The sequence below is a fragment of the Pristis pectinata genome, chromosome 35 (genome assembly GCF_009764475.1).
Source record: "Pristis pectinata isolate sPriPec2 chromosome 35, sPriPec2.1.pri, whole genome shotgun sequence".
NCBI classification, from domain to species: Eukaryota; Metazoa; Chordata; class Chondrichthyes; order Rhinopristiformes; family Pristidae; genus Pristis; species Pristis pectinata.
Genome location: NC_067439.1, coordinates 2,611,606 through 2,636,694, shown reverse-complemented (window position 1 = coordinate 2,636,694; position 25,089 = coordinate 2,611,606). Strand labels below are relative to the sequence as shown.

Sequence of the window (25,089 nt, the reverse complement as noted above, 5' to 3'; positions counted from 1 at the left end):
AAGTTTGCCATGTTGACAGTCACAATGTAGTTGTGGGCTCAATAGAATGTTTCTCCATTTGCATCTCATTCATCATTTTACCCAAAACATCCCCCACCCAACCACAGATGACTGATATCCATTATATGTACAACCCCCATGGTGAAGTATCCTCCCCACCTCTTCACATCTAACTAAATGGTCAAAGCTGAAGAGATAACAGTCTGGAGATTCAATCACAGAGAATCAAAGGTGGACCTACAGCTGAGTGAAACACAATAGTGATCACTGCCTGGGCATTTTTCTGCTTGTTGGAAGTTTGGCTGAGTTTTCTGACACACATGGGGCTTGCACATCAGACAACGTCACTGCTTTTGGGACAACATGCCGGAACTCAGTCCACACCATTCATCTGCCGGAACAACCAGGTCTTTATACCATGTTTCCCATCCCATCTAATTCCATGCTGACTTATTGCAAAACAGGAGGCAGCCAGTCGACCCACTGACTACTAGTGGAGCAATCACTCAATCCTATCCCCTTTTCCTTACTTCCCCTGTAGCCCTGCAACCTCTCTCTCAGATGCCGATCACTTTGATTCTTGACACCTACCTACACCGGCGGATTACGTACAGGATCGAACCCAGGTCCCTGGATCAGAGAGAGGGGACATGGATAACTGTTGTGCCATCATACTACCTTTTATCCTCGACTCCCCCTCCCCTCCACCCCCCCCCCCCCCCCACAACTGATCTTCCTCAACACCACACTTCCCATCCACTGAATTTCCCCACCCAACTATCACAGGGCACAACACCTCCCCACCCACCCATCTCCCTGTCCCAACATCTGATCCTTAAACCCCATGACCCCAAGTCCCCCAAAGGAGGATCCAACTGTCACCACATCCAATCCCCCTCCAGTCCCCGATTCCCTCAACTATTCCAACCATGTATCTGATCACTGAACTGGTCATCTCACCTTTGCTTGGCCTCTGATCTCCAGTCTCCCACCACCCCCCTCTCCACCCAAGGTGGGGCTTTGGCTCCAGACACCACTAAGCTTGTAGCTGCACATTAACAACATAGCCATCTGCAACAGTGTGGGGTAAATGCCTGGTATCTGCCCCACGGATCTCAAAGAAGGAGCTGCCCAATTTCAGACAAAATTCTCTGGTACACCATTTAATATTTGAGATACAGGGGAGATAATTTGGATCATGGATGACAAACAAACCAGAGTACTGAGGCAAATGGCCCCTTCACGTAATGACAGTCAACATGATGGGCTGTCTCTAAAATGGGCAGTTCCTCCACCTCACTTCCTTCCCACATCATCTGCCCGTCTCCTCACTTGTGGAAAAAGTTGAGCTTTCGAAAGGTTCCCTGCAGCAAAATCAGCTGCATGGGAGGAGACCAACAGGTCCATGGGTGGAGGTGGTGAGCAGTGGGATTAACGTGTGGACAGTGCGCGGTCTCACCATCTGACCCCTCTCGTACTCCGCAATCTTCTCCATCTCCTCGTTCATTTTCTCAATGTTCTGTCGTCGCTTTTCTTCCCATTCCTGTCAGGAGAAGTTAATTTGGAAGATTTTAACTTGGTCTAGTATCTAGAGTACTGGAGCGTTAGGTCAAAGACCCAAAGTTATAAATCTGGAATACAAACCCCACATCAGTAATGGTGACCACAATAGTACCAGACGGTCATGACAAACCTGCATCTGTCTCAGTAATATCCTTTAGGGAGAGAAATCTACCACCCTCGTCTATTCTACATCAAACCCATGTACATGGTCAAATGTTAACTGTTCTCCAAAACAATGTTGCAAGCCAGCCAGTTTTACAGGACTGTTAGGGATAGGCAATAAATGCTGGTCTCAACAATGACTTCCGCCCCTCATGAATAGATAAGCCCCATCACCCCCGCCCCCACGTGATATCAAATCCACCCTCAGTTTCTGGGATGGACCCGATATGGCTGCAACATCCCCACTACAATGAACAATGATTCAGGAGCTGGATAAGATTACCATCCGTCCAACATCGTGACCATGACAACTTCTGCAAGTTCCCCGATTGGCTGGGCAGCAGATGGGAGGTACCAGTGGCCATTCACCTACCAACCCACATACCTTTGTCGGGGAGAGAGCAGGAGGAATCCAGATTACCCCAGGGAAACCCACGGTATCTAGGAGAACCTACAAACTCTACACCCACAGCACCAGAGGTTGGAATCAAACCCTGGTCACTGGAGCTGCGAGGCAGCTGCATTGGCCCGAGGTTTGGATGAGTTGAAATTTAGGACAACAGAATGAGAGGCCGGCCAGGAACATGGAGTTCATGTGTCTGGAGGTAACAAAGACACAGACGGGAATGTCAGGCAACGAAACAAGCGGCTTCAACACGGATGTAGTGGAACCTCATCTTGGTTAAATAGAATGAAGTTGGGGAGTCTGGTCCAGTTTCAGAGAGTTTCTGGGCAGAGGAATGGTTGGTAGCCCAGGAACAGGAGGTAACAATGGAGACGAAAGATGGTGGCTTTGGTCTTCCCAACTTTTAGTTAAGGAGAATTTTTTGCTCATCAGGTGCTGGGCTGGAACGGTCTCTGGCAATTTCAGAACTTATTAATGCCTTGGTTTCAGTGTGTTGCACACACTGATCTCACTGTGCCAACGAGGACTTTAAACAACGAGACACAAGGGGATCCCAAGATTCCAGTTGTTGAGTCATTGAACACTCCTGGGCCCAATCACTGAAACACATGCATCGGAAGCTGTTCTCCATCCAGCATGGTTAGACCTTTGGGAATTCTCAGTTAACACAAAGGATGGAAAATTAATCAACGGCCGATCCTCAAGATTCTTTTCCAAGTGGAAATATTTTAAGCCCTGGCTTGCAGAAAGTTTCTGCAAATCAATTCCAATCCAGAAACTCAGATGTCATTACCGAGACACCATGGTGCTGGAGAGCCACATTTTCCATGTGCCCTCAGAACCACAAGAACAGAGTTAACCAACTGGCAATCCAAGGGTTAAGGTCATCTGGAATCTTCCTCAAAAGGACAGTGAATCCAGATTTGCTAGGAACTTTCCAAAGGGGAATGGGATCTAATGGGAAGGCTGCAGGAAGGGCAGATAATTAGGAAGTTTTGGGAGAAATCCTGTGGGTGGAATATTAATCAGAACAGGTCCTATGTAGAGCATCTTCTTTGCAGCCTTTTACAAACTTAGCTAAATAGCCTTGGCCAAAAGACAACTCACTGGAGATCATTCCACAAGAATGCAATTGTTCCTCACTCAGGAGGCAAAGTAATCCCGAGTTTTGACTCAAATTCTTGCTCAACAAACAAGCAATGTTGTAGTGAAATTGTTTTATTCCTGCTGTACTTCACCCCATCCAACCCACTTAGATGATGTAGGCACTAACCTTGGCAGCTACCCATATGACCACTCCTAGCACAAGCCAAGAGAGACTGTGGAGGGTAGATTAGAGCTCATTCTCCACCCAACACCACACACCTCCAGATAGGAGCCACTGGATCATGGGCCAATAGCTGAATGGGAAATGGCTACTGAGGTTCAATGCAGACGAGGAAGAGATGGCATGTGTTGGGAGGTCACTTCTTAGTTGGAAGCTGCAAATATTTGGTGGAGTAGAACTAAGGGACATCATAATATACAATCACCAAAAGCAGCACCACAGGTTAGAAAGTTTACAAAGAAAGAAAACCAAGCACTGTGGTGTTTTTCCTACAGGGAATAAATTGAAAAGTAGGGAAGTTAAAGTTGCATTGAACCTTGGTTGGACCACAGGGTAGAGCATGCCACGGTCACTGTATTAGAAAGATTATAACGGCATTGGAGAGTGTGTGAAGATTTGCAAGGATGATACCTGAATTGCCAGGGCTTACACAAAAGGAAAGGAGGAACAGACCAAATCTCTTTACTCTTGAGAATGAAAGATTGAGTGACCTTAAAATAAAGAGATGCAGCACAGAAACAGGCCCTTCAGCCCTCTGAATCCCTGCCAGCCATCACCCATCCATTTACACTAATCCCACAGTAATCCCATTTTTCATTAATTTTCCCCAGATTCTACCACTGGTCTACACAAGGAGCAATTTACAGCAGCCAGTTAACCTACCAAATGGTGACAGTTTTTGAGAGGGTGGAGGCAGAGAGAACGTTTCCAGTTTGACCAGAGACCTTCAATACAAGTTACTCACCCAGAAATCCAAAGAGCAGCGTGGATTTGCTGCACAGGGAGCGACTGAAGTAGTATGGAATGTACTTATGGGGAGGCAGGTCAAGCAAATGGAGAAGTGATTTGAAGGGCAAGGCTGATTGACTTGGATGGAGAGAAAGAAATGAGGTCCAGAGCATAAACACCAACCTGGACTGGTTGGGCTCATTTACATGCCAATTATCTGATGCAATTAGAGAAAAGAATTACTTCCTCTAACATCCAGGGGCAGGAACAACAACCAAGACAGTAGCTGCTCAAGAGTGAGAAGAATTCAGCCCAACACAAGGATCTGCACAGCTTCACACCAAACGGGGCGACTCATTGACAGCTGAGGGATGCCAGGTAACCTCTCCATGTCACTTATGTGTGTTCTATAGCTCCGACACTTCTTGGTGGATTTGTAGAAAACTAGGGCCTGTAAATCTGAAATAGTCTCCAAAGCAACCTCTTTAAGAGGTGTGAATGTGGAATGGGATAGATGAATTTAGGAGGAGCGCAACTTGAATTTTCAGTGTCCCCCTAACTTCGAAAAGCAACACAAGATACATCTGAAGAGCACTGTCATACAAAAAGGGAAAATTATCAAAAGCTCATTAAAAAAGGGAAGTTAGAAAGGTACGTCGAGAGATGCAGAGGTTTGGATGGGAATTCCAGAGTTTGGGATCAGGCAACCAGAGGTTTGGGATAGCGGTGGAAATCAGGGGTGATCAAGAAGCCGAATTAGAGGCAGAGAGAAGGGCGAGATGGTCGTAAGGAAACAGTGATGGCACAATGGGGAAGACGAGCAGTGGGCAGAGGCTGGTGTGGCACCAACTGCTACACAATTCATTTGGTCCCTCTCTGTGCTACTAGCACACAACTTCAGATGTTCCAGAATCAGTGGTGGAGAGAGTTAGCAGCTTCAAAGTCCTGGGCTTTAACATCTCAGATGACCTGTCCTGGGCCCAGCACATAGATGCAATCACGAAGGCACACCAGCACTCTGTCGTTCTTACAAGCTTAAAGAAATTTGGCATGTCGCCAAATACTCTAACAAACTTCTACCAATGTACTGTAGAAAGTATCCCGACTGGTAGCATCTTGCCTGGTATGGCAATTCCAATGCACAGGAGCACAAGAGGTTGAAGAGAGTTGTGGACACAGCCCAGTCCATCATGGGCACAGCCCTCCCCACCACTGGCAGCATCTATAGGAGATACTGCCTCAAGACGACGACATCTGTTACCAAGGATCCCCACCATCTGGGCCATGCCAACTTCTTGCTGCTACCATCAGGCAGGAGGTACAGAAGCCTGAAGTCCCACACCACCAGGTTCAGGAACAGTTACTTTCCTACAACCATCAGGTTCTTGAACTGACCTGCACACCCCTAACCCTACCTCAGGTGGTCCGTAATGTTCTGTTGCTAACACACTACTATGGACTCGTGACTTTTTCCTGCATTAATGTCTTGTTTTGCACAGGCATTTTCTTTCTTCACTGTCTGGTATAATTTATATTCTGTGTGTTGTCTGTGCCTGTGATGCTGCTGCAAGTTTTCCATTGTACCTGTACCTCACCGTACTTGTGCCCTTGGCAATAAACAACTTGACTCACAGGAGCCACGTCCCACCTTACCTTTACTCTTCTGTCCTGCGGTGAAACTCCAGTAGGAACTCCTCCGTCCATTCCCCCACCTCCTCCTCCTCCTCTGCCCCCACGGCCCCTTCTGCCTCGGCCTCTCCGCTCCCCCTCTGGGCCCTCGTGGCTGGTGAAGCCTCGGGAATTCCGCTCGGAGCGATCCATCCACGGCATCCTGTCGGGCCAGTTGCCGGGAGAGGTGTAGTGGACGCCCTGGTCTACCGTGTGTCTGGAGCCTGGGGAAGTGGGGCTCCCTGCCCAACCCCGTCTGCCAGGCGAGCCCAGGTTGTTGCGAGGTTTCCTGTCATTCACCATTCGCTTCTCCTGTGGTGAATAAATGGAAGGAGTTTCAAACAGAGCGGCGAGAAAACCTCAAAGCCAGCATCCATTGTGTGCTGGAGGCAAGAAACTGCAGTATCTGGAATCTGGAGCAACAAAATCTGCTGGAGGAACTCAGTGGATCAGGCAGCATCTGTGGAGGGAAATGGACAGTCGACGTTTTGGGTCGAGACCCTTCATCCGGACTGAAATATGAGGGGATTGTGCACTACTGGTTCAGAGTGAGGCAGCAGCGTTAACAAGCCAGCAACTCTGACGTTCTTAATCTGCCAATCTCACCTGACCAGTTCCTGCAAACAGCACGAGTCCTAGACCAGTGCTCTCCAGATCAGTACAGAAGGTACATCGTTGCACAACCAGCAGTGCCCCACTGCCCAATGAGGAACATTGAGTTTTAAAATCAAGTACCTCTCCACCTTTAAAGATAAAAGATTCACATCTGCAGCGCAGAGCAGGGAGAAGTTTACTCACGGTCGGGGATCTACTAAGGTCACCAGCCAGGGTCGGCATCCCTTTCCCATTCTGCTTACGATCGTGCTCCGCTTCGTATTTGGGTCTCCAGGTGGTCACAGAGATGCCGTCCTCTTCCGCCTTCTTCCGATCTTCCTCGATTTCCTATTGGAACAAGAGAAATATAAAACACCACATTCCATCTGGCCAGCCGGCTGGAGAAACAGACTCAAGGGGAAATCTGAGCAGGAACCTCGTCTACCCAGGTGTTGAGATTCCAGCAAATCTTTCCTCTTGTTTTAAGGGAGCAGAGGATGGGAACCCTGGTCAAATCACTTTCCCTCCTGACCCTGGGGCAGACGACAAATGGTGACACAAGTGTTGCCTGCTTGCCTTCAGGTCAGAAGGTCATGGTTTAAGTCCCACTCCAGAGACTGGAGCACAGGATCCAGGCTGACTCCCTACAGCACAGTACTGAGGGAGTGCTGCACTTGAATCACGTGAGATTTCAATACAAGAGATACCTTGGCACAGTGGCTAAGTTATTTCACTAACATCCAGAGTCCTGGGTAATTAATCTGGAGACGAAGTTAAATCCTATCTGTGGAACTATAACCTGGAATATAAAGAAAAATCTATGTAACACCGGAACCATGAAACAACTGCTTGCAATTTCATTCTAGGCTCACAGCAACACAGTGAAGAGGTTCAGTAGTCATTTAGTTCAGGGGCAATTAGGGATGGGAAATAAATGCTGGCCTTGCCAGCAGTGTGTAATAAATAGAAACTATTGCAAAGAAGAGCAGGCAGGTTCTCTCTGGGGGTTGCCAAAGAACATGAATGAAATCGGGTTAAAACAGAAATAATCTGATCATTATCACGTTACCATTTGCGGGAGAGTTTGCTGTGCACACATTGGCTGCTGTGTTTTCTACACTACACTTCAAAAGTATTTCATCAGCTGCAGAATGTGCTGGGACAGCCAGGAGCGCGAGGAAGGCACTACCAGGTGCAAGCTTCCCTTCCCACTGCAGATCGCTGTGAGCAACCTGGACAAACATCACCATGGCTTTGCCACCGAGGATGTCCTCTGGGTGGAGCTCAGCTCTCTGGGTTAGGTGAGGAGCCACTGCAAGGCTGATGCTTGCTGTCAAGGGTCGACTGTTGCTCGAACACCAGCCAGCTCTCTCTCACCTGATGTCTCTTCATCAGAGCTTCATTCTTCTTCCTCAGTGCTTCGATCCTCCTGTCCAGCTCTGCGTCCTGCTCCTCGCGACTCTTCAAGTTGGGATCGACAGTTGCTGACTGAGAGGAGGCAAGGGGAAAACTTTCAAAGACCGAGTAAGAGGTTAGAGCAGGGAGATGGGGCCCAGAAACTTGATCCAAGTGTGACAGGATTAAAGGTAGCTTCCTTTCCATTTCTGGCCATTGCACGTCACTCCAGAAATTCCAGGAGTCACCCTCATGCCCAATTTCGGCATCAGTCATACACAGGAGCTCAACATCCCCCCTTTTGGAAACTTGGATTAAGTTGCCCAGGGTGCAACCACCTCATTTCCACATTTAGAAGCTCAGCACCAAAAGGCTTGTCCCTCAACTTCCATCCTCTGACACCCTCTCCCAGAGATCCCCCTCAAAAATCATTCCTAACCCCCTCACTAACCCAACTCCTGACACCCCTCCCTGAGATCAAGGACAAGTCTTGATATTTCATTCCATGTTTACCCATTCTGACTCTCCAAGGACCCTCCATTCCTTCCAATTTCTCTGCCAAACTTTCAACTAAACCTCCAAACTACCCACCCAACCTCCCCATCACCATCTTCCCACCTAACAGGTTGACCCAACTTGTGACCTCCACTTTCTGGCTTGTTCTCCCCACACTTTCCAATTCTGGATGTAGGCAGGCACAGTAGTGTAGCGGTTAACATAACGCTTTACAGCACCAGTGACCCAGGTTTAATTCTGGCCACTGTCTAAGGAGTTTGTACGTTGTCCCCATGTTTGCATGGGTTTCCTCCGGGTGTTCCAATTTCCTCCCACATTCCAAAGACGTACGGGTTAGGAAGTTGTGGGCATGCTATGTTGGCGCCGGAAGCGTGGCGACAATTGTGGGCCACCCCCAGAACATTCTATGCAGAAGGTAAATTTCACTGTGTGTTTCAATGTACATGTGACTAATAAAGATATCTTGCCTCATGCTTGGAGTAAAGCAACACTCAGTGGAGCTTGGACAAGACAAATATACAGCAGGAGGACACACAAGGCAAAGTTCTAGCCATTATTTCTATCCAAGTTTTAATGCCATTAACCAGTCCACAGCATTAAAGGTACAGGAGCAGAATCAGACCATTCAGCCCATCGAGTCTGCTCTGCCATTCAATCATGGCTGATTTATTTCCTCTCTTAACCTCATTCTCCCACCTTCTCCCCGTAACCCTTAACAATCGAGAATCTATCAATCTCTGCCTTAGGTACACCCAATGACTTGGCCTCCGCAGCCCTGTGGTAACAACTTCACCACCTCTGGCTGAAGAAATTCTTCATCTCAGTTTTAAAGGGACGTCCCTTTATTCTGAGGCTGTGCCCTGGAAACATCCTCTCCACGTCCACACTGTCCAGGCCTTCAATGAGATCCCCCCCCCCCCCCCCCCCCATCCTTTTGAACTCCATTGAGTACAGGCCCAGAGACATCAAATGATCTTCATACGTTAAACCTCTCGTTCCTGTGAACCTCCTCTGGACCCTCTCCAGGGCCAGCACGTCCTTCCTTAGATACAGGGCCCAAAACTGCTCACAATTCACAGGTGCGCAGTTCACTGAAAAGTTATATTGGCTAAAAAGGTCATGAGGTTATTGTCATGTGCACGAGCAGCCGCTCAGGCACATAGGTTCAGACAACACAAAAGAAGTTGTACAGGACAGTGAAGAGAAAAAGAGACTGTGAAAAAACACACAAAACACACGAGGCAAATCCATGGTGGTCTGTAGTATTCCGTTGCCAAGGTAGGATTAGGTTGGGCAAGTCAGTGACATAGAACAGTACAACACAATATGGGCCCTTCGGCCCACAATGTTGTGCTGACCTATATAAACCTACTCCATGATCAATCTAACCCTTCCCTCCTACACAGCCCATAACCCTCCATTTGCCCTTACATCCATATCCAAGTTTTTTTTTTAAAAATGTCCCTATTGTATCAGCCTATACCACCAGCCCTTGCAGTGCTTCCAGGCACCCACCACTGTGTAAAAAAACCTACCTCTGACATCTCCCCTAAACTTTTCTCCACTCACCTCAAACGGATCTCCTCTGGTATTGGCCATTGTCACCCTTGGGAAGAGATGTTGGCTGTCCACTCTATCTATGCCTCTCAATCTTATACACCCTATCGTCACCTCTCATCCTCCTACACTCCAAAGAGAAAAGCCCTAGCTTGCTTAACTTTTCCTCACAAGACATGCTCACTAATCCAGGCAACATCCTGGTAAATCTCCTCTGCACCCTCTCTAAAGCTTCCACGTCCTTCCTATAATGAGGTGACCAGAACTGAACAGAATTCTTAAGTGTGGTCTAACCAGAGTTTTATAGATCTGCAACATTACCTCGCAGCTCTTGAACTCAGTCCCCCTACTAATGAAGGCCAGCACACAATAGGTCTTCTTAACCACCCCATCAACTTGTGAGGCAACTTTGAGGGATCTATGGACTTGGATCCCAAGATCCCTCTGTTCCTCCACACTGTTAAGAATCCGGCCATTAACCATGTATTCTGCCTTCAAGTTCGATCTTCCAAAGTGTATCACTTCACTTTTCCAGATTGAACTCCATCTGCCACCTCTCCGCCCAGCTCTGCATCCTGTCTATATCCAGTTGTAACCTATGACAACCTTCTACACTATCCACAACACCACCAACCTTCGTGTCATCTGTAAACTTACTAACCCACCCCTTCACTTCCTCATCCAAGTCATTTATAAAAATCACAAAAAGTAGGTATCCCAGAACAGATCGCTATGGAACACCAGTAGTCACCGACCTCTAGGCAGAATGCTCTCCATCTACCACCATCCTCTTCCTTGTGGTCAGGCCAATTCTGAACCCATGCAGCCAAGTTTCCATGCATCCCATGCCTCATGACTTTCTGGATGAGCCTACCACGGGGAACCTTGTCAAATGCCTTAGTAAAATCCACATACACCACATGAACTGCTCTACCTTCATCTATTTGTTTTGTCACCTTAAAAAACTCAATTAGGCTCATAAGGCACAACCTGCCCCTCAAAGCCATGCTGACTATCCCTAATAAGACTATGCTTCTCCAAATGCTCATAAATCCTGTCCCTAAGAATCCTCTCCAATAGTTTGCCCACCACTGACGCAAGACTCACTGGTCTATAATTCCGAGGATTATCCCCATCACCTTTCCTGAAAGCAGAACAACATTTGCCGTCTTCCAATCCTCTGGTACCTCCCCTACCTCCTCCACCTCCAGGCATGTTTCCCCCTTTATCCCTGAGCGGTCCTACCCTCACTCTAGGCATCCTCCTGTTCTTCACGTACGTGGGGTTTTCCTTAGTCCAGCTCACCAAGGCCTCATGTCCCCTTCTAGTTCTCCTAAGCTCCTTCCTGGCTACCTTACAACTCTCAAAAGCCCCATCTGATTTTTGCTTCCTATACCTCAAGTCTACTTCCTCCTTCCTGACGCATTAGGGCAGGTGACTGGAAGCTCAAATATAAAGGACCACCTTTGTATGTGGGTTAAGGTTAAGATTGAGAGGCGATGGAGGAAGGAATCCCTGAAGTGGGGGCCCAGGTAACCAATGCCACGGCTGCCAATAGTGCAGTGAGAGGATGCGCCACAGCCCAGAACTTCATGGGTGATGTATCCCAAGGTTAAATAGTTGACGACGTCAAACTGAAGGGCTCTAACCAGAAGGGAAGTTTAATTAAAGCAGGAAAAAAAAAAACTTTAAGCATCACACAAGTCGTTTTCTACCAACCCAAGAATTTCTGTGCACTTACCATCCTGGTCAGCTGGGCACGAGCAACTACAGCGAGCCGTCTTCTCTACAACTCCTGCAGGAAAGTTAAAGCAAGATTTGGTCATACAAGCTAGATCTGTGCTGCTGAGAAAGACAGATTGCCAAGCGCTGTGGGGCTTTGTTGATCCTGGCTGGGAGAGTTATTAAAGAGTCCATCTTATTCAACTCACCTGGCGAGAAAGGGCTGTCATCTTAAAGGGCTGTCACATCCTCTCCCTCCCAATACCTTTGTGACTGTCCTGGGTCTAACCACCCCGGGGTGGTTCCTTACAACTCTGCCCCCAGAACCCCAGCCCAAGGGTCTGAGGGCAAAATGGAACTCAAACCCCATGTAACCTTCCACAGTGGAGCCACGAACCCCAGAAAGAGGGCAGCAGATGCCCTCTTGATCTTTGAATTAGCAAATAGGCTAAGGACCCAACTACCCCAGTGATGAGAAAGAATCAAGGCAATCATAGGGGTGAGTGGCGCCCGCTGAGCTGTGTGCGTGCTACCGTCAGCCATTGTGTTGCAGTAGTTAACTAATGCAGTGTCCATGGAACCATCTCCAGATGCACAAGGGGTTCCTCCTTAGTAAACACCTCCAAGGCTCCACAACCCACTTCGCAGTGGCAGTCACACACCCACCAGGGGCAACTCCACTGCCTCGCCCTGAGATCCTCAGACCCCAACCCACGAAGGAGAAAAGCGGGCAGAACTTAACCTCTTCAAGACCATGCACCAAGGAAGGCCAGGCACTCGAGCTAAAGAGGTTAATGCAAGGCTTGGACAACAAGGACAGGATCTGAGTTATTACATTTTCCAGATTCATGCGAGGATACACCTTTTTTAAAATGTGCAGCACAACAAGTAGAGCCGCTCCCTCACACCTCCAGTGACACCGGTTCAATCCCGACCTCCGGTGCTGTCTGTGTGGAGTTTGCCATGTTCTCCTGTGGACCATTTGGGTTCCTCCCACATCCCAAAGATGTGCAGGTTGGTAGGTTACAGCTACCCCCCAGGGGTGGTAGAATTGGTGGTGGGAGGGGGTTGGTGGGGGTGTGTAGAGAAAGAGTAAATGCATACATGAGAGAAAATACTTCACAAGGAAATGTGGGGAAATGATGGGCTTGCTCCGAGACCTGATGGGCCGAATGGCTTCCTGTGTTGTAATAATCATAGGGACAAGAAGAGCAGCCAGGACTTGCCTCGATAAATGCAGCTCTTATAAATCAGTAAATAAATGCAGCTACTAATATCTGGGTTCAACATCAACATCAAAGGATGTCGCTGTGGTATTCCAGAGAAGAACAGGGCAAGGGTCAAAGCGAGTTTAACGTTGCAGATGTAATGTTCTTCACATCAGAAAGTGGAATGTATTAGAGAACTGAAGCTAGGAGCAGGAGCAAGCCACTCGGCCCCTCAAGCCTGCCCCACCATTCAATATGATCCTGGCTAGCCTTCTTTGCCACTTCCTCATAACCATCAATTTCCTGACCTTTCAAAAATGTACCTACCTTCACTTTAAATACCTCAGTGATCCAGCCTTCACAACCCACTGGGTTTCTACACACCTCAATTTTAAATGACCACCCCCTAATCTTGTGACTACGGCCCCTCGTTCAAGATTTTCCCACAGGTGGAAACATCTTGACATCGACCTGTAAGATATAGGAGTAGAATTAGGCCAATCGGCCCATCGAGTCTGCTCCGCCATTCAATTATGGCTGATTTCTTCAATCCCATTCTCCCACCTTCTCCTCGTAACCGTTCACCCCCTTACTAACTAAGAACCTATCAATCTCTGCCTTAAATACACCCAATGACTTGGCCTCCACAGCCCTCTGTGGTAACGAATTCCACAGATTCACTGCCCTCTGGCTGAAGAAATTCTTCATCATCTCAGTCTAAAGGGATGTCCCTTTATTCTGAGGCTGTGCCCTCGGATCCCAGACTCTCCCACTGATGGAAGCATCCTCTCCATGTCATGGTTACCAAGGATCTTAGATCTTCCCTCATTCTTTCAAACTCCAAAGAGTACAGTTCTAAGTTTCTTTAGGTGCTTGTGACAGAATGCACAAACCTTGCTCAAAATTAAAAACACAGGTAACTGCAGATGTTGGATTTCTGAAACAAAAATGAAAAAAATGCCAGAAACACTCAACAGATCAGGCAGCAACTGTGGAGAGAGAAGCACAGTTAATGGTTGAGGTGCAAAACCCTTCATCAGTTCTGATCCCAGCCTGCTGAACATTCCCAGCATTTTCTGCTTTTACTGCACAAAACCAATGTCGTTTACTGACCACCGCATGTTGTACAGTCCCAAGTCCATGTGTTGCCGATCCAAACTGGGTTAAGCAACACCTCTTTTCTTACCTCTATTGGAGGAGGACTGATTTTGATTCCAATGTGGTGAAAAGGAGGGGAATTCAAAGGAAAAGGCACAAAACGCTGGAGGAACTCAGCGGGTCAGACAGCATCTGTGGAGGGAAATGGACAGTCGATGGTTCAGGTCGACCAGTCCCGATGAAGGGTCTTGACCTGAACTGTTGACGGTCCATTTCCCTCCACAGACACTGCCTGACCCGCTGAGTTCCTCCAGCATTTTGTGTGCTGCTCCAGATTTCCAGCATCTGCAGTGTCTCTTGGGTCTTGACCTTGAAGGGAAAATTAACCTGGATGTTTCCTCACTGAGGCAATCCCAGCTCAGGAGATTAACTGCTTGGCCTGACGAGAGTGTAGCAGGCAGTGAAACACTAAACCTGGCCAGGATTATCCAGTCAGCAGATCCCCGGCACATGACCTCCGCCACTTGCAGTTTCCTTCAAAGAAATCAACCCCAGCTCACGCTGCCTCAGGAGGTACCAGCGAGTTATCAGGGCTGCCCACGTAGTTCACAGGATTTACAGCACAACACAAGCCATTCAGCCCATCTGATCTCTCAGGTGGACGTGAAAGATCCCCTAGTAGGAGAGTTGGTGTCTAGGGCCTTTATTTATGCCCCAGTTTAATTGTCATATTGTTTGTGGGAGCTTGCTGTGTACAGATCAGCTGCTGCCTTTCCTATACAACGGTGTAGGAAACCAGTTGGAGACACAAGAGACTGTAGATGCTGGAATCTGGAGCAAAACATCTATAGGATGCCAGTTCTTGCTTGCTTCTACCTCTCTTTGTACAGCTTCCTCTTAACCCTCTGCAAGGAAAATAAACTTCTCACAAGTTCCTGACTAGACTCATTAGTGACCACCTTATCACCCTGTATTTCTTTTTGTGTCTCATTCCTGCACAGGGTGATTACACTGGGAAAGCCAGCATTCATTGCACATCCTTAATTGCCCTCTGGGAGTGGGTAATAAATGAGGCTTGAATCAGTGAATCGAGAGCAAATGGGGGGGGGGGGGGGGGGCGTCAAAAGGCCTGTGTATTGATCCATCAGGCTGTTCTGTGCTTAAGATTTTCTATGAATTCTTTTCACCCCTACTCTCACCCCACTTCCCCTTCCCCTGACAAGTTTATCCTGCCCTAAAACTCCCCATGAGGTTGCAGCAGCTTGAACATCAAAATGTGCTCTTGCTCAGAAGCCCAACCCCTCTCCCCACCCTACTCTCCCCCAAACCCAGAGGCATCAATTACATTGCAGCAGCTCTGGCTTTTCGTCTTCAGTAAACACACCCAAGGGTCTACAACCCACCAACCCATCTCCACGGCAGTCACACACCCACCGGGGGCAACTCCCCTGACACGATTCCCCTGTCCCCCCCAGATCCTGGATTCCAACCGTATCTCTGAACCCATGGAGAACAGCAGGCAGAGTTCAACCTCCTCAAGAACCAAAGGAAGACCAGGCACTCGAGGAGATAAAATAAGTTAAGGCAAAGGCTTGGACCACAGGAGCAACAAGAAATCTGCTGGAGGAACTCAGCAGGTCAAGCAGCATCTGTGGATGGATATGGACAGTCAACATTTCAGGACCAGACCCTTAAACTGGACAAAGATAGAGGGGAGATGAAGGGTCTCGACCCGAAACATCGAGTGCCCGAGGCTGCCTGACCTGCTGAGCTCCTCCAGCACTTCGTGTGTTGCTTCAGATTCCAGCGTCTGCAGCCTCCTGTGTCTCCACTGGGCCACGGGGACTGGGTTAAGGCAAGGCTTGGGCCACAGGTTCTGGGTCACAGGGGCTGGGGATACTTTAACCCCCTTCCAGAACATCAGTCCAGGAGTTGGTCTGCTCTCCCCGAGGGAGATCCCTCACTCCAGGCGCACGGACTCCGGCCTTGCTGCCCGCTCCCCAACCCCGGCTCGGTGGCTCCCAGGTCCGGCTCACGGTAGGACACAGCCCCTTGCCCGCCGGGCGAGCCCCCTCCCCGGTCTCACCGTCCGCACATTCCCCGCAGCCGCGCCGCTCTCCCTGCGGACTCCGGCTCCGCTCACTCTCACTTCCTGCGGACGGTGGCCCACGTTTCCTGCCAAACACCGAGCCTGCGCTTCCCCCGGAGGGGAGGCTCCGCAGCTGAAAGCCCCTCCGGTGGGGAGGGCGCCGCACTCACCCCGGCAGCTCCCCGCCGTCCGCCTCCCCATTCACCCCCGGCTGCGGCCGACAACAGCGCGTCCACCGCTGCCTCCAGCAGGTTAGCGGGGAGGCTTAAAGGGGTAACACCCTTAAAGGCAATGCACTTGAACTGAATTTGTGTGTGCGCATAAAATAATCCCCGGAAAGTAAACAACTTGTGGGCTTCTACCTTTAAAGGATTTGTTGCAGCTGTATAAAACTTTGGTTGGGTCACACTTGGAGTATTGTGTGTGCAGTTCTGGTCGCCCCGTTACGGGGAGGGTGTGGAGGCTTTGGAGAGGGTGCAGAAAACACTGGGGGAGGGAATCTCAGCGGGTCGGGCAGCATCCATGGAGGGAAATGGACAGTGATGTTTCAGGTCTCCAGGTGAAGGGTCCAGGTTTCTGGTGTCCAGATGAAGGGTCTCAAACCAAAACGTCAACTGTTCATTTCCCTCCATGGATGCTTCCCACCCACTGAGATCCTCATCATCTTGTGTGTTGCTCCAGATTCCAGCATCTGCAGTCTCTTGTGTCTCCAGGATGCTGCCTGGATTAGAAGGTATGAGCTATAAGGAGAGGTTGGAAAAACTTGGGTTGATTTCTCTGGAGCGGTGGAGGCTGAGGGGAGACCTGATAGAACTTTATAAGATTATGAGAGGCTGAGGTAGGGTAGATGGTCAGAATCATTTTCCCAGGGTCAAAATGTCAAGTACTAGAGGATGTGCTTTTCAGGTGAGAGTGGGGAAAGTTTAAAGGAGATGTGCAGGGCAAGTTTTTTTTTACACAGGTAGTGGTGGGTGCCTGGAATGTGTTGCCGGGGAGAAGTAGTGGAAGCAGATAAGATAGTGGCGTTTAACAGGCTGTTAGATGGGGGGGGGGGGGAGGATATGGATCACGTACAAACAGAGAAGAATTAGTTTAATTTGGCATCAATTTCAACACAGACATTGTGGGCCGAAGGGCCTGTTCCTGTGCTGTACTGTTCTATGTTCCATGGTTTGACGGCTGCGTCACTAATTCTTGAAAATACTGATACTGGTTTATTATTGTCAGACGTACCGAGATACAGTGAAAAGCTTTAGTCTGCGTGTCATCCAGACAGATCATTCCATAGATAAGTACATCAAGATGGTAAAAAGAAAAACAGAATGCAGAATATTGTGTTGCAGTTACAGAGATCAAAAGGGAGATCAAAAGTTCATCTTTTAGTGAATAAAAGGTCTGTTCTTTGATAACAGCAGGATAGAAGCTCTCATTGAGCCTGGTGATTCATTCTCTCATACTTTTGTAGCTTCTGACTGACGGGAGAGGGGAGAAGAGAGAATGACCGGGGCGGGAGGGGTCCTTGATCATGTTGGCTGCTTTCCCGAGACAGCGGGAAGTGTGAATGGAGTCAGTGGAGGGGAGGCTGGTTTACGTGACGGACTGGGCTGTGTCCACAACTCTCTGCAGTTTCTTGAGGTCTTGGGCAGAGCAGTTGCTGTACCAAGCTGTGATACATCTGGATACTTAAACAAACAAAATCATTGATTAATTTAGAATAAATGGGCCTTCATCATTTATTGTTTTCTTTTACTCTGTTTCTTACAGTTTTCCTCCCCTCCTTTCTCGATTTCACATTCAGGCACGGAATCACTGGAAACCACACTCTGACACCCCAGTGTCGGGAGACTGTAATGTGGACTCCCCAGATGTGATGGGTTTGCTCTGGGAGCTGCACAGAATTGATGGGCTGAATAGCCTCCATTATTGTTGTAAAGAAATATAAGGAAAATACAAGAAATGGGTTTACTGGATGATGCACGTACTCCATTAGTCAAAATGTTCTAGATTTAAACTTCAGCCCAGTGAATTCAGCGGATAACCCAAGTGAAGGTCCCCAAAACACAAAATGCTGGAGAAACTCAGCGGGTCAGGCAGCGTCTGTGGAGGGAAATGGACTGTTGACTCAACCCAAAACATTGACTGTTCCTCCAGCAGTTTGTTTTTTTGAATACCAGATTCCAGCATCTTCAGTCACTTGTGTGTCCTGAAGACCCCCTAAAGTAACACCGGCAGAGTGCTGGTCTACCAGAGGGTACACTGGATGGAGAAGCAACAAGAAGTCAAATGGTCTGTTCCTGCTTCGACATCTTAAAAGACATGATTACAATGTAGAGGAACCCCACCCCCCACCAATCTTCAGTTGAGGGAAGGAAAGACCTGCATTTCTGTAGTGCCTTTCACTGCCTTGGGACATCCCAAAGTGCTTCACTGCACGGCCATTGTCTCCGTCATTCACTAAAGTCACGGCCGATCTTTTTCCTCAGTGCCACTTCCCTGCTCCGATGCCACATTGCTGGATTCCCTAAAAATCCATCTATCTGCCTTGAGTGTGCTCAGTGTTGGAGCTTCCAGGGCCCTGTGGGCCGGCGAATCGCAAAGGTTCACCACCCTCTGCATGAAATTCCTCCTCAGTTTCCTCATGATTGGATGAGCCTTATTCTGAGACTGTGGATCTAGGCACCCCAGTGAGGGGAAACATCATCCCTGCATCTGCACCGTCAAGTCCTATTTCACATGCATAGCAAGATCCCAAGGGCAGCACTGCCACTGACATTAGAAAGAGGCAAGGCGTGGACCATATTGGACATAATGAATGGAGCCATGGGACTGACGGATGGAAAAAATCAGGAGGATTTGGCAGCACTGCTGTGCACTGGTGCAGAGGTGACGTTACTAGACTGGTAATCCAGAGGCCTGGAACATTAGTTCAGAGATGAGTTTAAATTAGATTAGATAATTGTCATACACACCAGGGTAAAGTGTACATAGTAATAATAAATACAGCAATAAATACAGTGACAAATGCAAAACAACACAACAGTGCAGAGACTGTCGTGCAGTCCGAGGTAGTGCCAAAAATTCCTAAAGTGACAATAACGGAATAACCAAGAGAGGGAGAGTTCAGTGTCCGAGAACGTGGCAGCACCACCGGGAAGGGGGTGTGAGAGAGGTGACTCGTTCAGGACTCTGACAGCAGTGGGGAAGGGACTGTTCCTGAGTCTGGATGTGTGGGCTTTCCAGCTCCTGTATCTTCTCCCAGAAGGTAGAAGAATGGCCAGGGGGGCAGGTATCCCTGACAACACTGTCAGCCTTCCTGAAGCAACGCACGGTGAAGATGGACTGGATGGAGGGAAGTGAGGAGCCTGTGATGGACTGGGCTGTGTTTACCACTCTCTGCAGGTTCTGTCGGTCCAGAGCAGAGCCATTGACATACCAGGCTGAGATGCAACCCATCAGGATACTTTCTATAGCGCATCTGTAGAAGTTCGAGAGGATCCTTGTGGGCAAGCCAATTCTTCTCAGATGCCTAACAAAGTAAATACACTGATGCACTTTCTTGATCACTGCATCAGTGTGAAGGGACCAGATGAGGTCGCTGGTGATATGGATGCCAAGGAACTTGAAGTTGACCATCTCGACAGCAGCTCTGTTGATGAGGACGGGGTTGTGTTCACCCTGTCAACAACCAACTCTGTCATCATGCTGACTTTTAAGGTTCTGACAACCCATTCTAATTATTTAGGTTCTACCCATTGGATCAGGAATAAAAAGCCAGAATTAGTGTCGACGGCCATGACACCATCGAAGTCATCAAAACCTGTCTGGTTCACCGGCACCCTCCGTGCGAGGGATCCTCCCTGCTTTAGCCGGCCTGCTCAGAACGTGATTCTGGCCCCACAGCAATGTGGTTGACTCTTAACCGCCTCTGCAATGGCCAACAAACCACTCGGTCAAACGCCAGTGACACTTTACATCCCGGAATAAATAAAACCAATCAGCTGCTTAAATGTTTACAGATGGAACAGGTTGGAGTGAATTGGTGGGGTGATTTTAGCTCAAAATGTATTCATCATTTTGCCACCAGCTCTGAACGAGAAGGATATGGAGAACTTTGTGGAACAGATAAAACCAGGGCAGGGGAGCAGGGCTGTGTGTTCAGCACGGATACACAGTAACCAATACTTGAGTATCCATCACATTACTGAGGGGTGAGTAGGTACAGCAGAACAGTATTCAGTAACAGTGTAGCAAGGAGTAGGAGAGGTGCAGGGATCTTTCATGGAACTTGAAGGATTACAGAGGGATCTTTGATGTACAGAGGGATCTCGGGATCCAAGTCCATAGCTCCCCTAAAAGTGGCCACACAAGTTGAAAGGTTGGTAAAGAAGGTGTATGGATTGCTTGCCGTTATTAGTCAAGACAGTGATTTCAAGAGTCAGGAAGTTACATTGTAGATTTACAAAACTCTGGTTAGGCCGCATCTGGAGTATTACATTCAGTTCTGGTTGCCCCATTATAGGAAGGATGTGGAGGCTTTGGAGGGGGTGCAGAAGAGGTTTACAAGGATGCTGCCTGGATTAGAGGATTTGAGCTATAAGGAGAGGTTGGACAAACTTGTGTTGTTTTCTCTGGAGCGGCAGAGGTTGAGGGGAGACCTGATAGAAGTTTATAAGATTATGAGAGGCACAGATAGAGTAGACAGCTGGTATCTTTTCCCCAGGGTCGAAATGTCTAATACATTTTGATTTAAGGTGAAAGGGGGGAAAATTCAAAGGAGATGTGTGGGGCAAGTTTTTTTACACAGAGAGCGGTGGGTGCCTGGAATGTGCTGCCAGGGGTGGGGGTGGAGGCAGATACGATAGAGGCATTTAAGAGACTCTTAGATAGGCACATGAATGTGCAGGGAATGGAGGGATACGGACATCGTGCAGGCAGAAGGGAATAGTTAGACATCATTAGCTTAGTTAGTTCGGCACAACATGGTGGTCTGAAGGGCCTGTTCCTGTGCTGTACTGTTCCATGTTCTACGTGAGCGTAGAGTGGATAAGATCAGGTTTTTTCAATAATGTTACAAATGTTTATGTAACAATTTTTCCCCAATGTTTTGCCACTGAGGTAAAATGATTGATCAGCATTTCCAACAGACTGGAGAATCTCAGCGGGTCGGGCAGCATCTATGGAGGGAAATGGACAGTCAACGTTTCGGGTCGAGGCCCTTCATTGGGACTGGATCTTGGATCACCACTTCCAGGTTGTTTTGCCTCATTCCAGAATTTCTCCCAGAGGGAGTCTCCAGAGACATTTGTGGGGTTGCGTGGGGATGATGTCTGTCCTTGTCTAACTCTCCTTTTCAGAGCATTGCTGGGGATGGAAGGGGTAAATTAGACCAAGTTGCCCCAGGAGCAACTGGCTGTGAGCTTTACTAAATGCACCCAAAAAGTGAAATAAAAACTGCAGATGCTGGAAATCTGGAATAAAAAGAGAAAATGCTGGAAATGCTCAACAGATCAGACAGCATCTGTGGGGAGAGAAGCAGAGGTAACTTTTCAGTTAAATAACCTTCATTCAGAATCAAATTATTAACTGTTCCTCTCAGCAAAGGTGCCTCCTGACCTGCTGAGTGTTTCTACCCCTTTTTGTTTTTGTTTTAATAACAAAATCCCCTAATTTTGGGTAAAGTTTGGGTCTCTATAATTCCCCAACACCCTCCCCCCTCACAGATCTCCACCCCTGTCCCCCTCCTGAGTCTCATTCCCTGGACATCTGATTCCCCCAATAGTACTTTGAGCAAGGTTTGGCCCAGGCCACAGTCCTTGGCCATTCAGCTGATTTCCACCCCACATCAGTCAGGTACCACCCCCTGCCTCCCACCCCAGTCTGCCTGTTTACCTCGGTCGCTGGCCCAAGCCTCAATTCAGCCACCGGCTCCCTCCTCCCCTTCCCCAAGGCCCTGCCTCTGTCCCACGGAAATGTCTAGTGCTACTGAAGATTGCAGCAGCCCGTTACTTACACTGAAAGTGCCACAGCAGTGTCTGCTGAGCCCAACTGCTTGGCTGCACTGGAACTTCAAGGCAATTGTCTCCTCCTTGTGGCTAGTCGGGCGGTGTACAGGCTTATGGAGGAGGTGGAATCTGGAACAAAGGACAGAACGCTGGAAAAACTCAGTGGGTCAAGCAGCATCTCTGGAGGCAAGAGGTGTCGGTCAACATTTTAGGTCGAGGCCCTGTATCAGGACTGAGAGGGAAGAGGAAAGGTAGAGCAGCACAAAGGGTGGGGTGTTTGAGAGAGGCTGATAGGTGATAGGTGGAACCAGAACGGGAGGGGATGACGAGCAGATGGAATCAGGTCAGGGAAAGGAACAAAGGGAGATGGAAACAAAATGGAGAGGTGAGTCTGTGTGGGGATAGAGCACTGGGGTGGGGTTACCTGGAACCAGAAAACTCCATGTTCATACCACTGGGTTGTAAGTGGAAGGTGAGGTGTTGTTCCTCCAATTTGTGTTGGCCTCTTGGTGAGAGTGGAGAAGTCCGAGGATAGACAGGTTCTTTTTGCACTATTTATTTATTTTTGTAACTTATGGTAATTTATATCTTTGCACTGTCCTGCTGCTGCAAAATGTTGTATAGGTCAGTGATGATAAACCTGATTCTGATTCTGAGGTTGGTGTGGGGGTGGGAGGGGCAGTGAGAACGTCGTGCTCGAGATGGCCGTTGTGGACACAGCCTGGTCTGTGCTTGGTTCCCCCAGTGTAGGGGAGGCCACATCGGGAGCACCAAATGAAGTAGGTTGGAGGAGGTGCAGGTGAATCTCTGCCTCACCTTGAAGGGCTTTTTAGGTCCCTGGAAGGTGGTGAGGGTGGGGATGGTGAAAGGGCAGGTGTTCCACCTCTGATGGGGTGCAGGGGAAAATGCCAGGGAACGTGGGTGGGGTGGGGTCGGTGGAGGGGGGGTGAGAAATGAGAAGTCACAGAGGGAGTGATTCCTGCAGAAAGCAGAAAGGTGGGGGGGAAGATGACACGAGCTCCTTCGCCTACAGTTGGACAGGCTCAGTGAGTGGTAGATGTTGGCTGTGAATCAGTGTCAATGCTTGTCTCCAGGAGGAGACTATTCACCCCTTGAGCTGAGTGTACAGAAGCAATGCTGAGCTCAATAAAACTTCCAGGCTCTTCACATGTGGGGTAACTGGACTGTGACCCTGTTGCTAACTACGGCCTCACACACTTCACAGACAGAATGGAGAGAAACTACCCCCTCCGGTCGGGCACCCAGACCAGGGCAGAAAGTCAAAGAGAGACGCAAGAGATTCCACAGATGCCGGAAATCTGAAGCAACGAACACAAAATGCTGGAGGAGCTCAGCAGGTCAGGCAGCATCTGTGGAGGGAAATAAACAGTCGACGTCTCGGACCGAGACCCTTCATCAGGACTGGAAAGGAAGAGGGCAGAAGCCAGAATAAAAGGGTGGGGGGAGGAGGGGGAGGAGCACCTGCAGGCAGGTGACAGGTGAGTCCAGGTGAGGGGGGAAGGTAGGAGGGTGGGGGAGGGGGGAGATGTAAGAAGCTGGGAGGTGATAAGTGGAAGAGGCAAAGAGCTGAAGAAGAAGGAATCTGATAGGAGGGAACAGTGGACCATGGAATAAAAAGGAGGTGGGGAAGTCAAAAGGGAGGGGGAGGGGAAAGAGAAGGGCAGAAAGGGCCACAGGGATGAGGTGAAAAAAAGGGGAGGGGTAAGTCCCAGTTCCAGGAGTGAAGTTCAGAAGGTTGGAGAAATGGTGGTTGGGGTCCAAGGTACAGGAGCATGGGGAGGGCATCCAGAACCTCTAGTCTGCTATTTAATAAGATGGTGGACAATCCTGGCCCTAAAGTCTTCTTCCCTGCTGCTCTGGTCACACTGCTCCCCCAAATCCTCAGGTCCCTCAGCGTCTAAGAGTGTACAATCTCAGCTGTGAATATATTGAACAACCGACACAGAGACTTGGAACATAAGGACAGAGGAAACAGGAGCAGGAGTAGGCCATCGGGCCCGTCGAGCCTGCCCCACCATCTTCTTCCAAAGAGTTTCAGCCCCTGTGTAAATTAATTTCTCTTTGTTCTAAATAGCCAGGACCTTATTCTGGCAAAAGAAAACAAATTTTATTCTGACCTTGACTGTTTATTTTGCAATTATATGAAGAAACACAAGACAAGGGCAAACGCCAGAGTTTGGCTTCAAATCAGTCATGGTTATATTGAAAGGTGGAACAAGTTTGAGGGGCAGAATGGCCTCTCCCTGTTTCCATGCTCCCAAACAGACAGTGAGTGATATGAGACACAGGAGACTGCAGATGCTGGAATCTGGAGCAACACACAAAGCTCTGGAGGAACTCAGCGGGTCGGGCAGCATCTGTGGAGGGAAATGGACAGTCGACATTTCAGGTTGAGTCCAGTCTTGACCCACACCATTGACTGTTCATTTTCCTCCACAGATGCTGCCTAACCCCCTGAGTTCCTCCATCATTATGTGTGTTGAGTAAGTGATGTGAGGTTTGAGGGAGGTTGTTTGAGGGCTGCAATCCTCAGGGCCACCAGGTGGCGACAGTTACTGCATTTGGCACTCGGTGCAGCCCATGGTCTTTACTGAACTCTCCCAACCCACTCAGACCAAAGGGCCAGCTTTCAATCAGACAACAGCTGCCAATCCAACCCAGCTAATCCCATAGGCAGCAAACTGAAGGCAACTTCACAGAACCCTGGGTGAAGGCCAATCCACTATCAACCTTGTGCTGGCTCAATGAATGACTCTTCAATTACTGACCCCTCCCCACACCCAGAAAATGTCTCCCCTTTCTTGTTAAAGTTCCTGTGGGATCTGGATTCACCGTCCCATCAGACAGAGGGTCCCAGATCACAGCACCTTGCTGAATAAAACTGAAAGGGAATTACTTTATAATTACCACACAGAAAGAAGCCACTTGGGCAAGCACAGTAGTGCAGGGGCAGCCACAGTAGTGCAGCAGTTAGCACAACACTATTACAGCGCCAGCGACCCGGGTTCAATTCCGGCCACTGTCTGTACGGA

At 48.8% G+C, this 25,089-nt stretch overlaps 1 protein-coding gene across 4 annotated transcripts in view; it reads right to left on the bottom strand.

The window, feature by feature from the left end:
- The window catches only part of ccdc9 (coiled-coil domain containing 9), a 37,113-nt gene extending 20,791 nt beyond the window's left edge, over nt 1-16,322 (bottom strand). For 2 of the 4 annotated variants that reach the window (XM_052044377.1, XM_052044380.1), the window contains exons 1-6: nt 16,205-16,322; nt 11,659-11,712; nt 7,827-7,937; nt 6,654-6,797; nt 5,841-6,167; nt 1,460-1,543 (exon numbers count right to left, since the gene is read on the bottom strand). In XM_052044377.1, coding sequence (XP_051900337.1) covers nt 1,460-1,543; nt 5,841-6,167; nt 6,654-6,797; nt 7,827-7,937; nt 11,659-11,661 — 669 coding nt within the window. In that variant the 5' untranslated portion in view covers nt 11,662-11,712; nt 16,205-16,322. Of the gene's footprint in view, nt 1-1,459; nt 1,544-5,840; nt 6,168-6,653; nt 6,798-7,826; nt 7,938-11,658; nt 11,713-15,708; nt 15,968-16,031 lie in introns of those variants that run through there. The other 2 variants (XM_052044376.1, XM_052044379.1) reach the window with 2 other exon arrangements.
- Nucleotides 16,323-25,089: the final 8,767 nt, after the last annotated feature.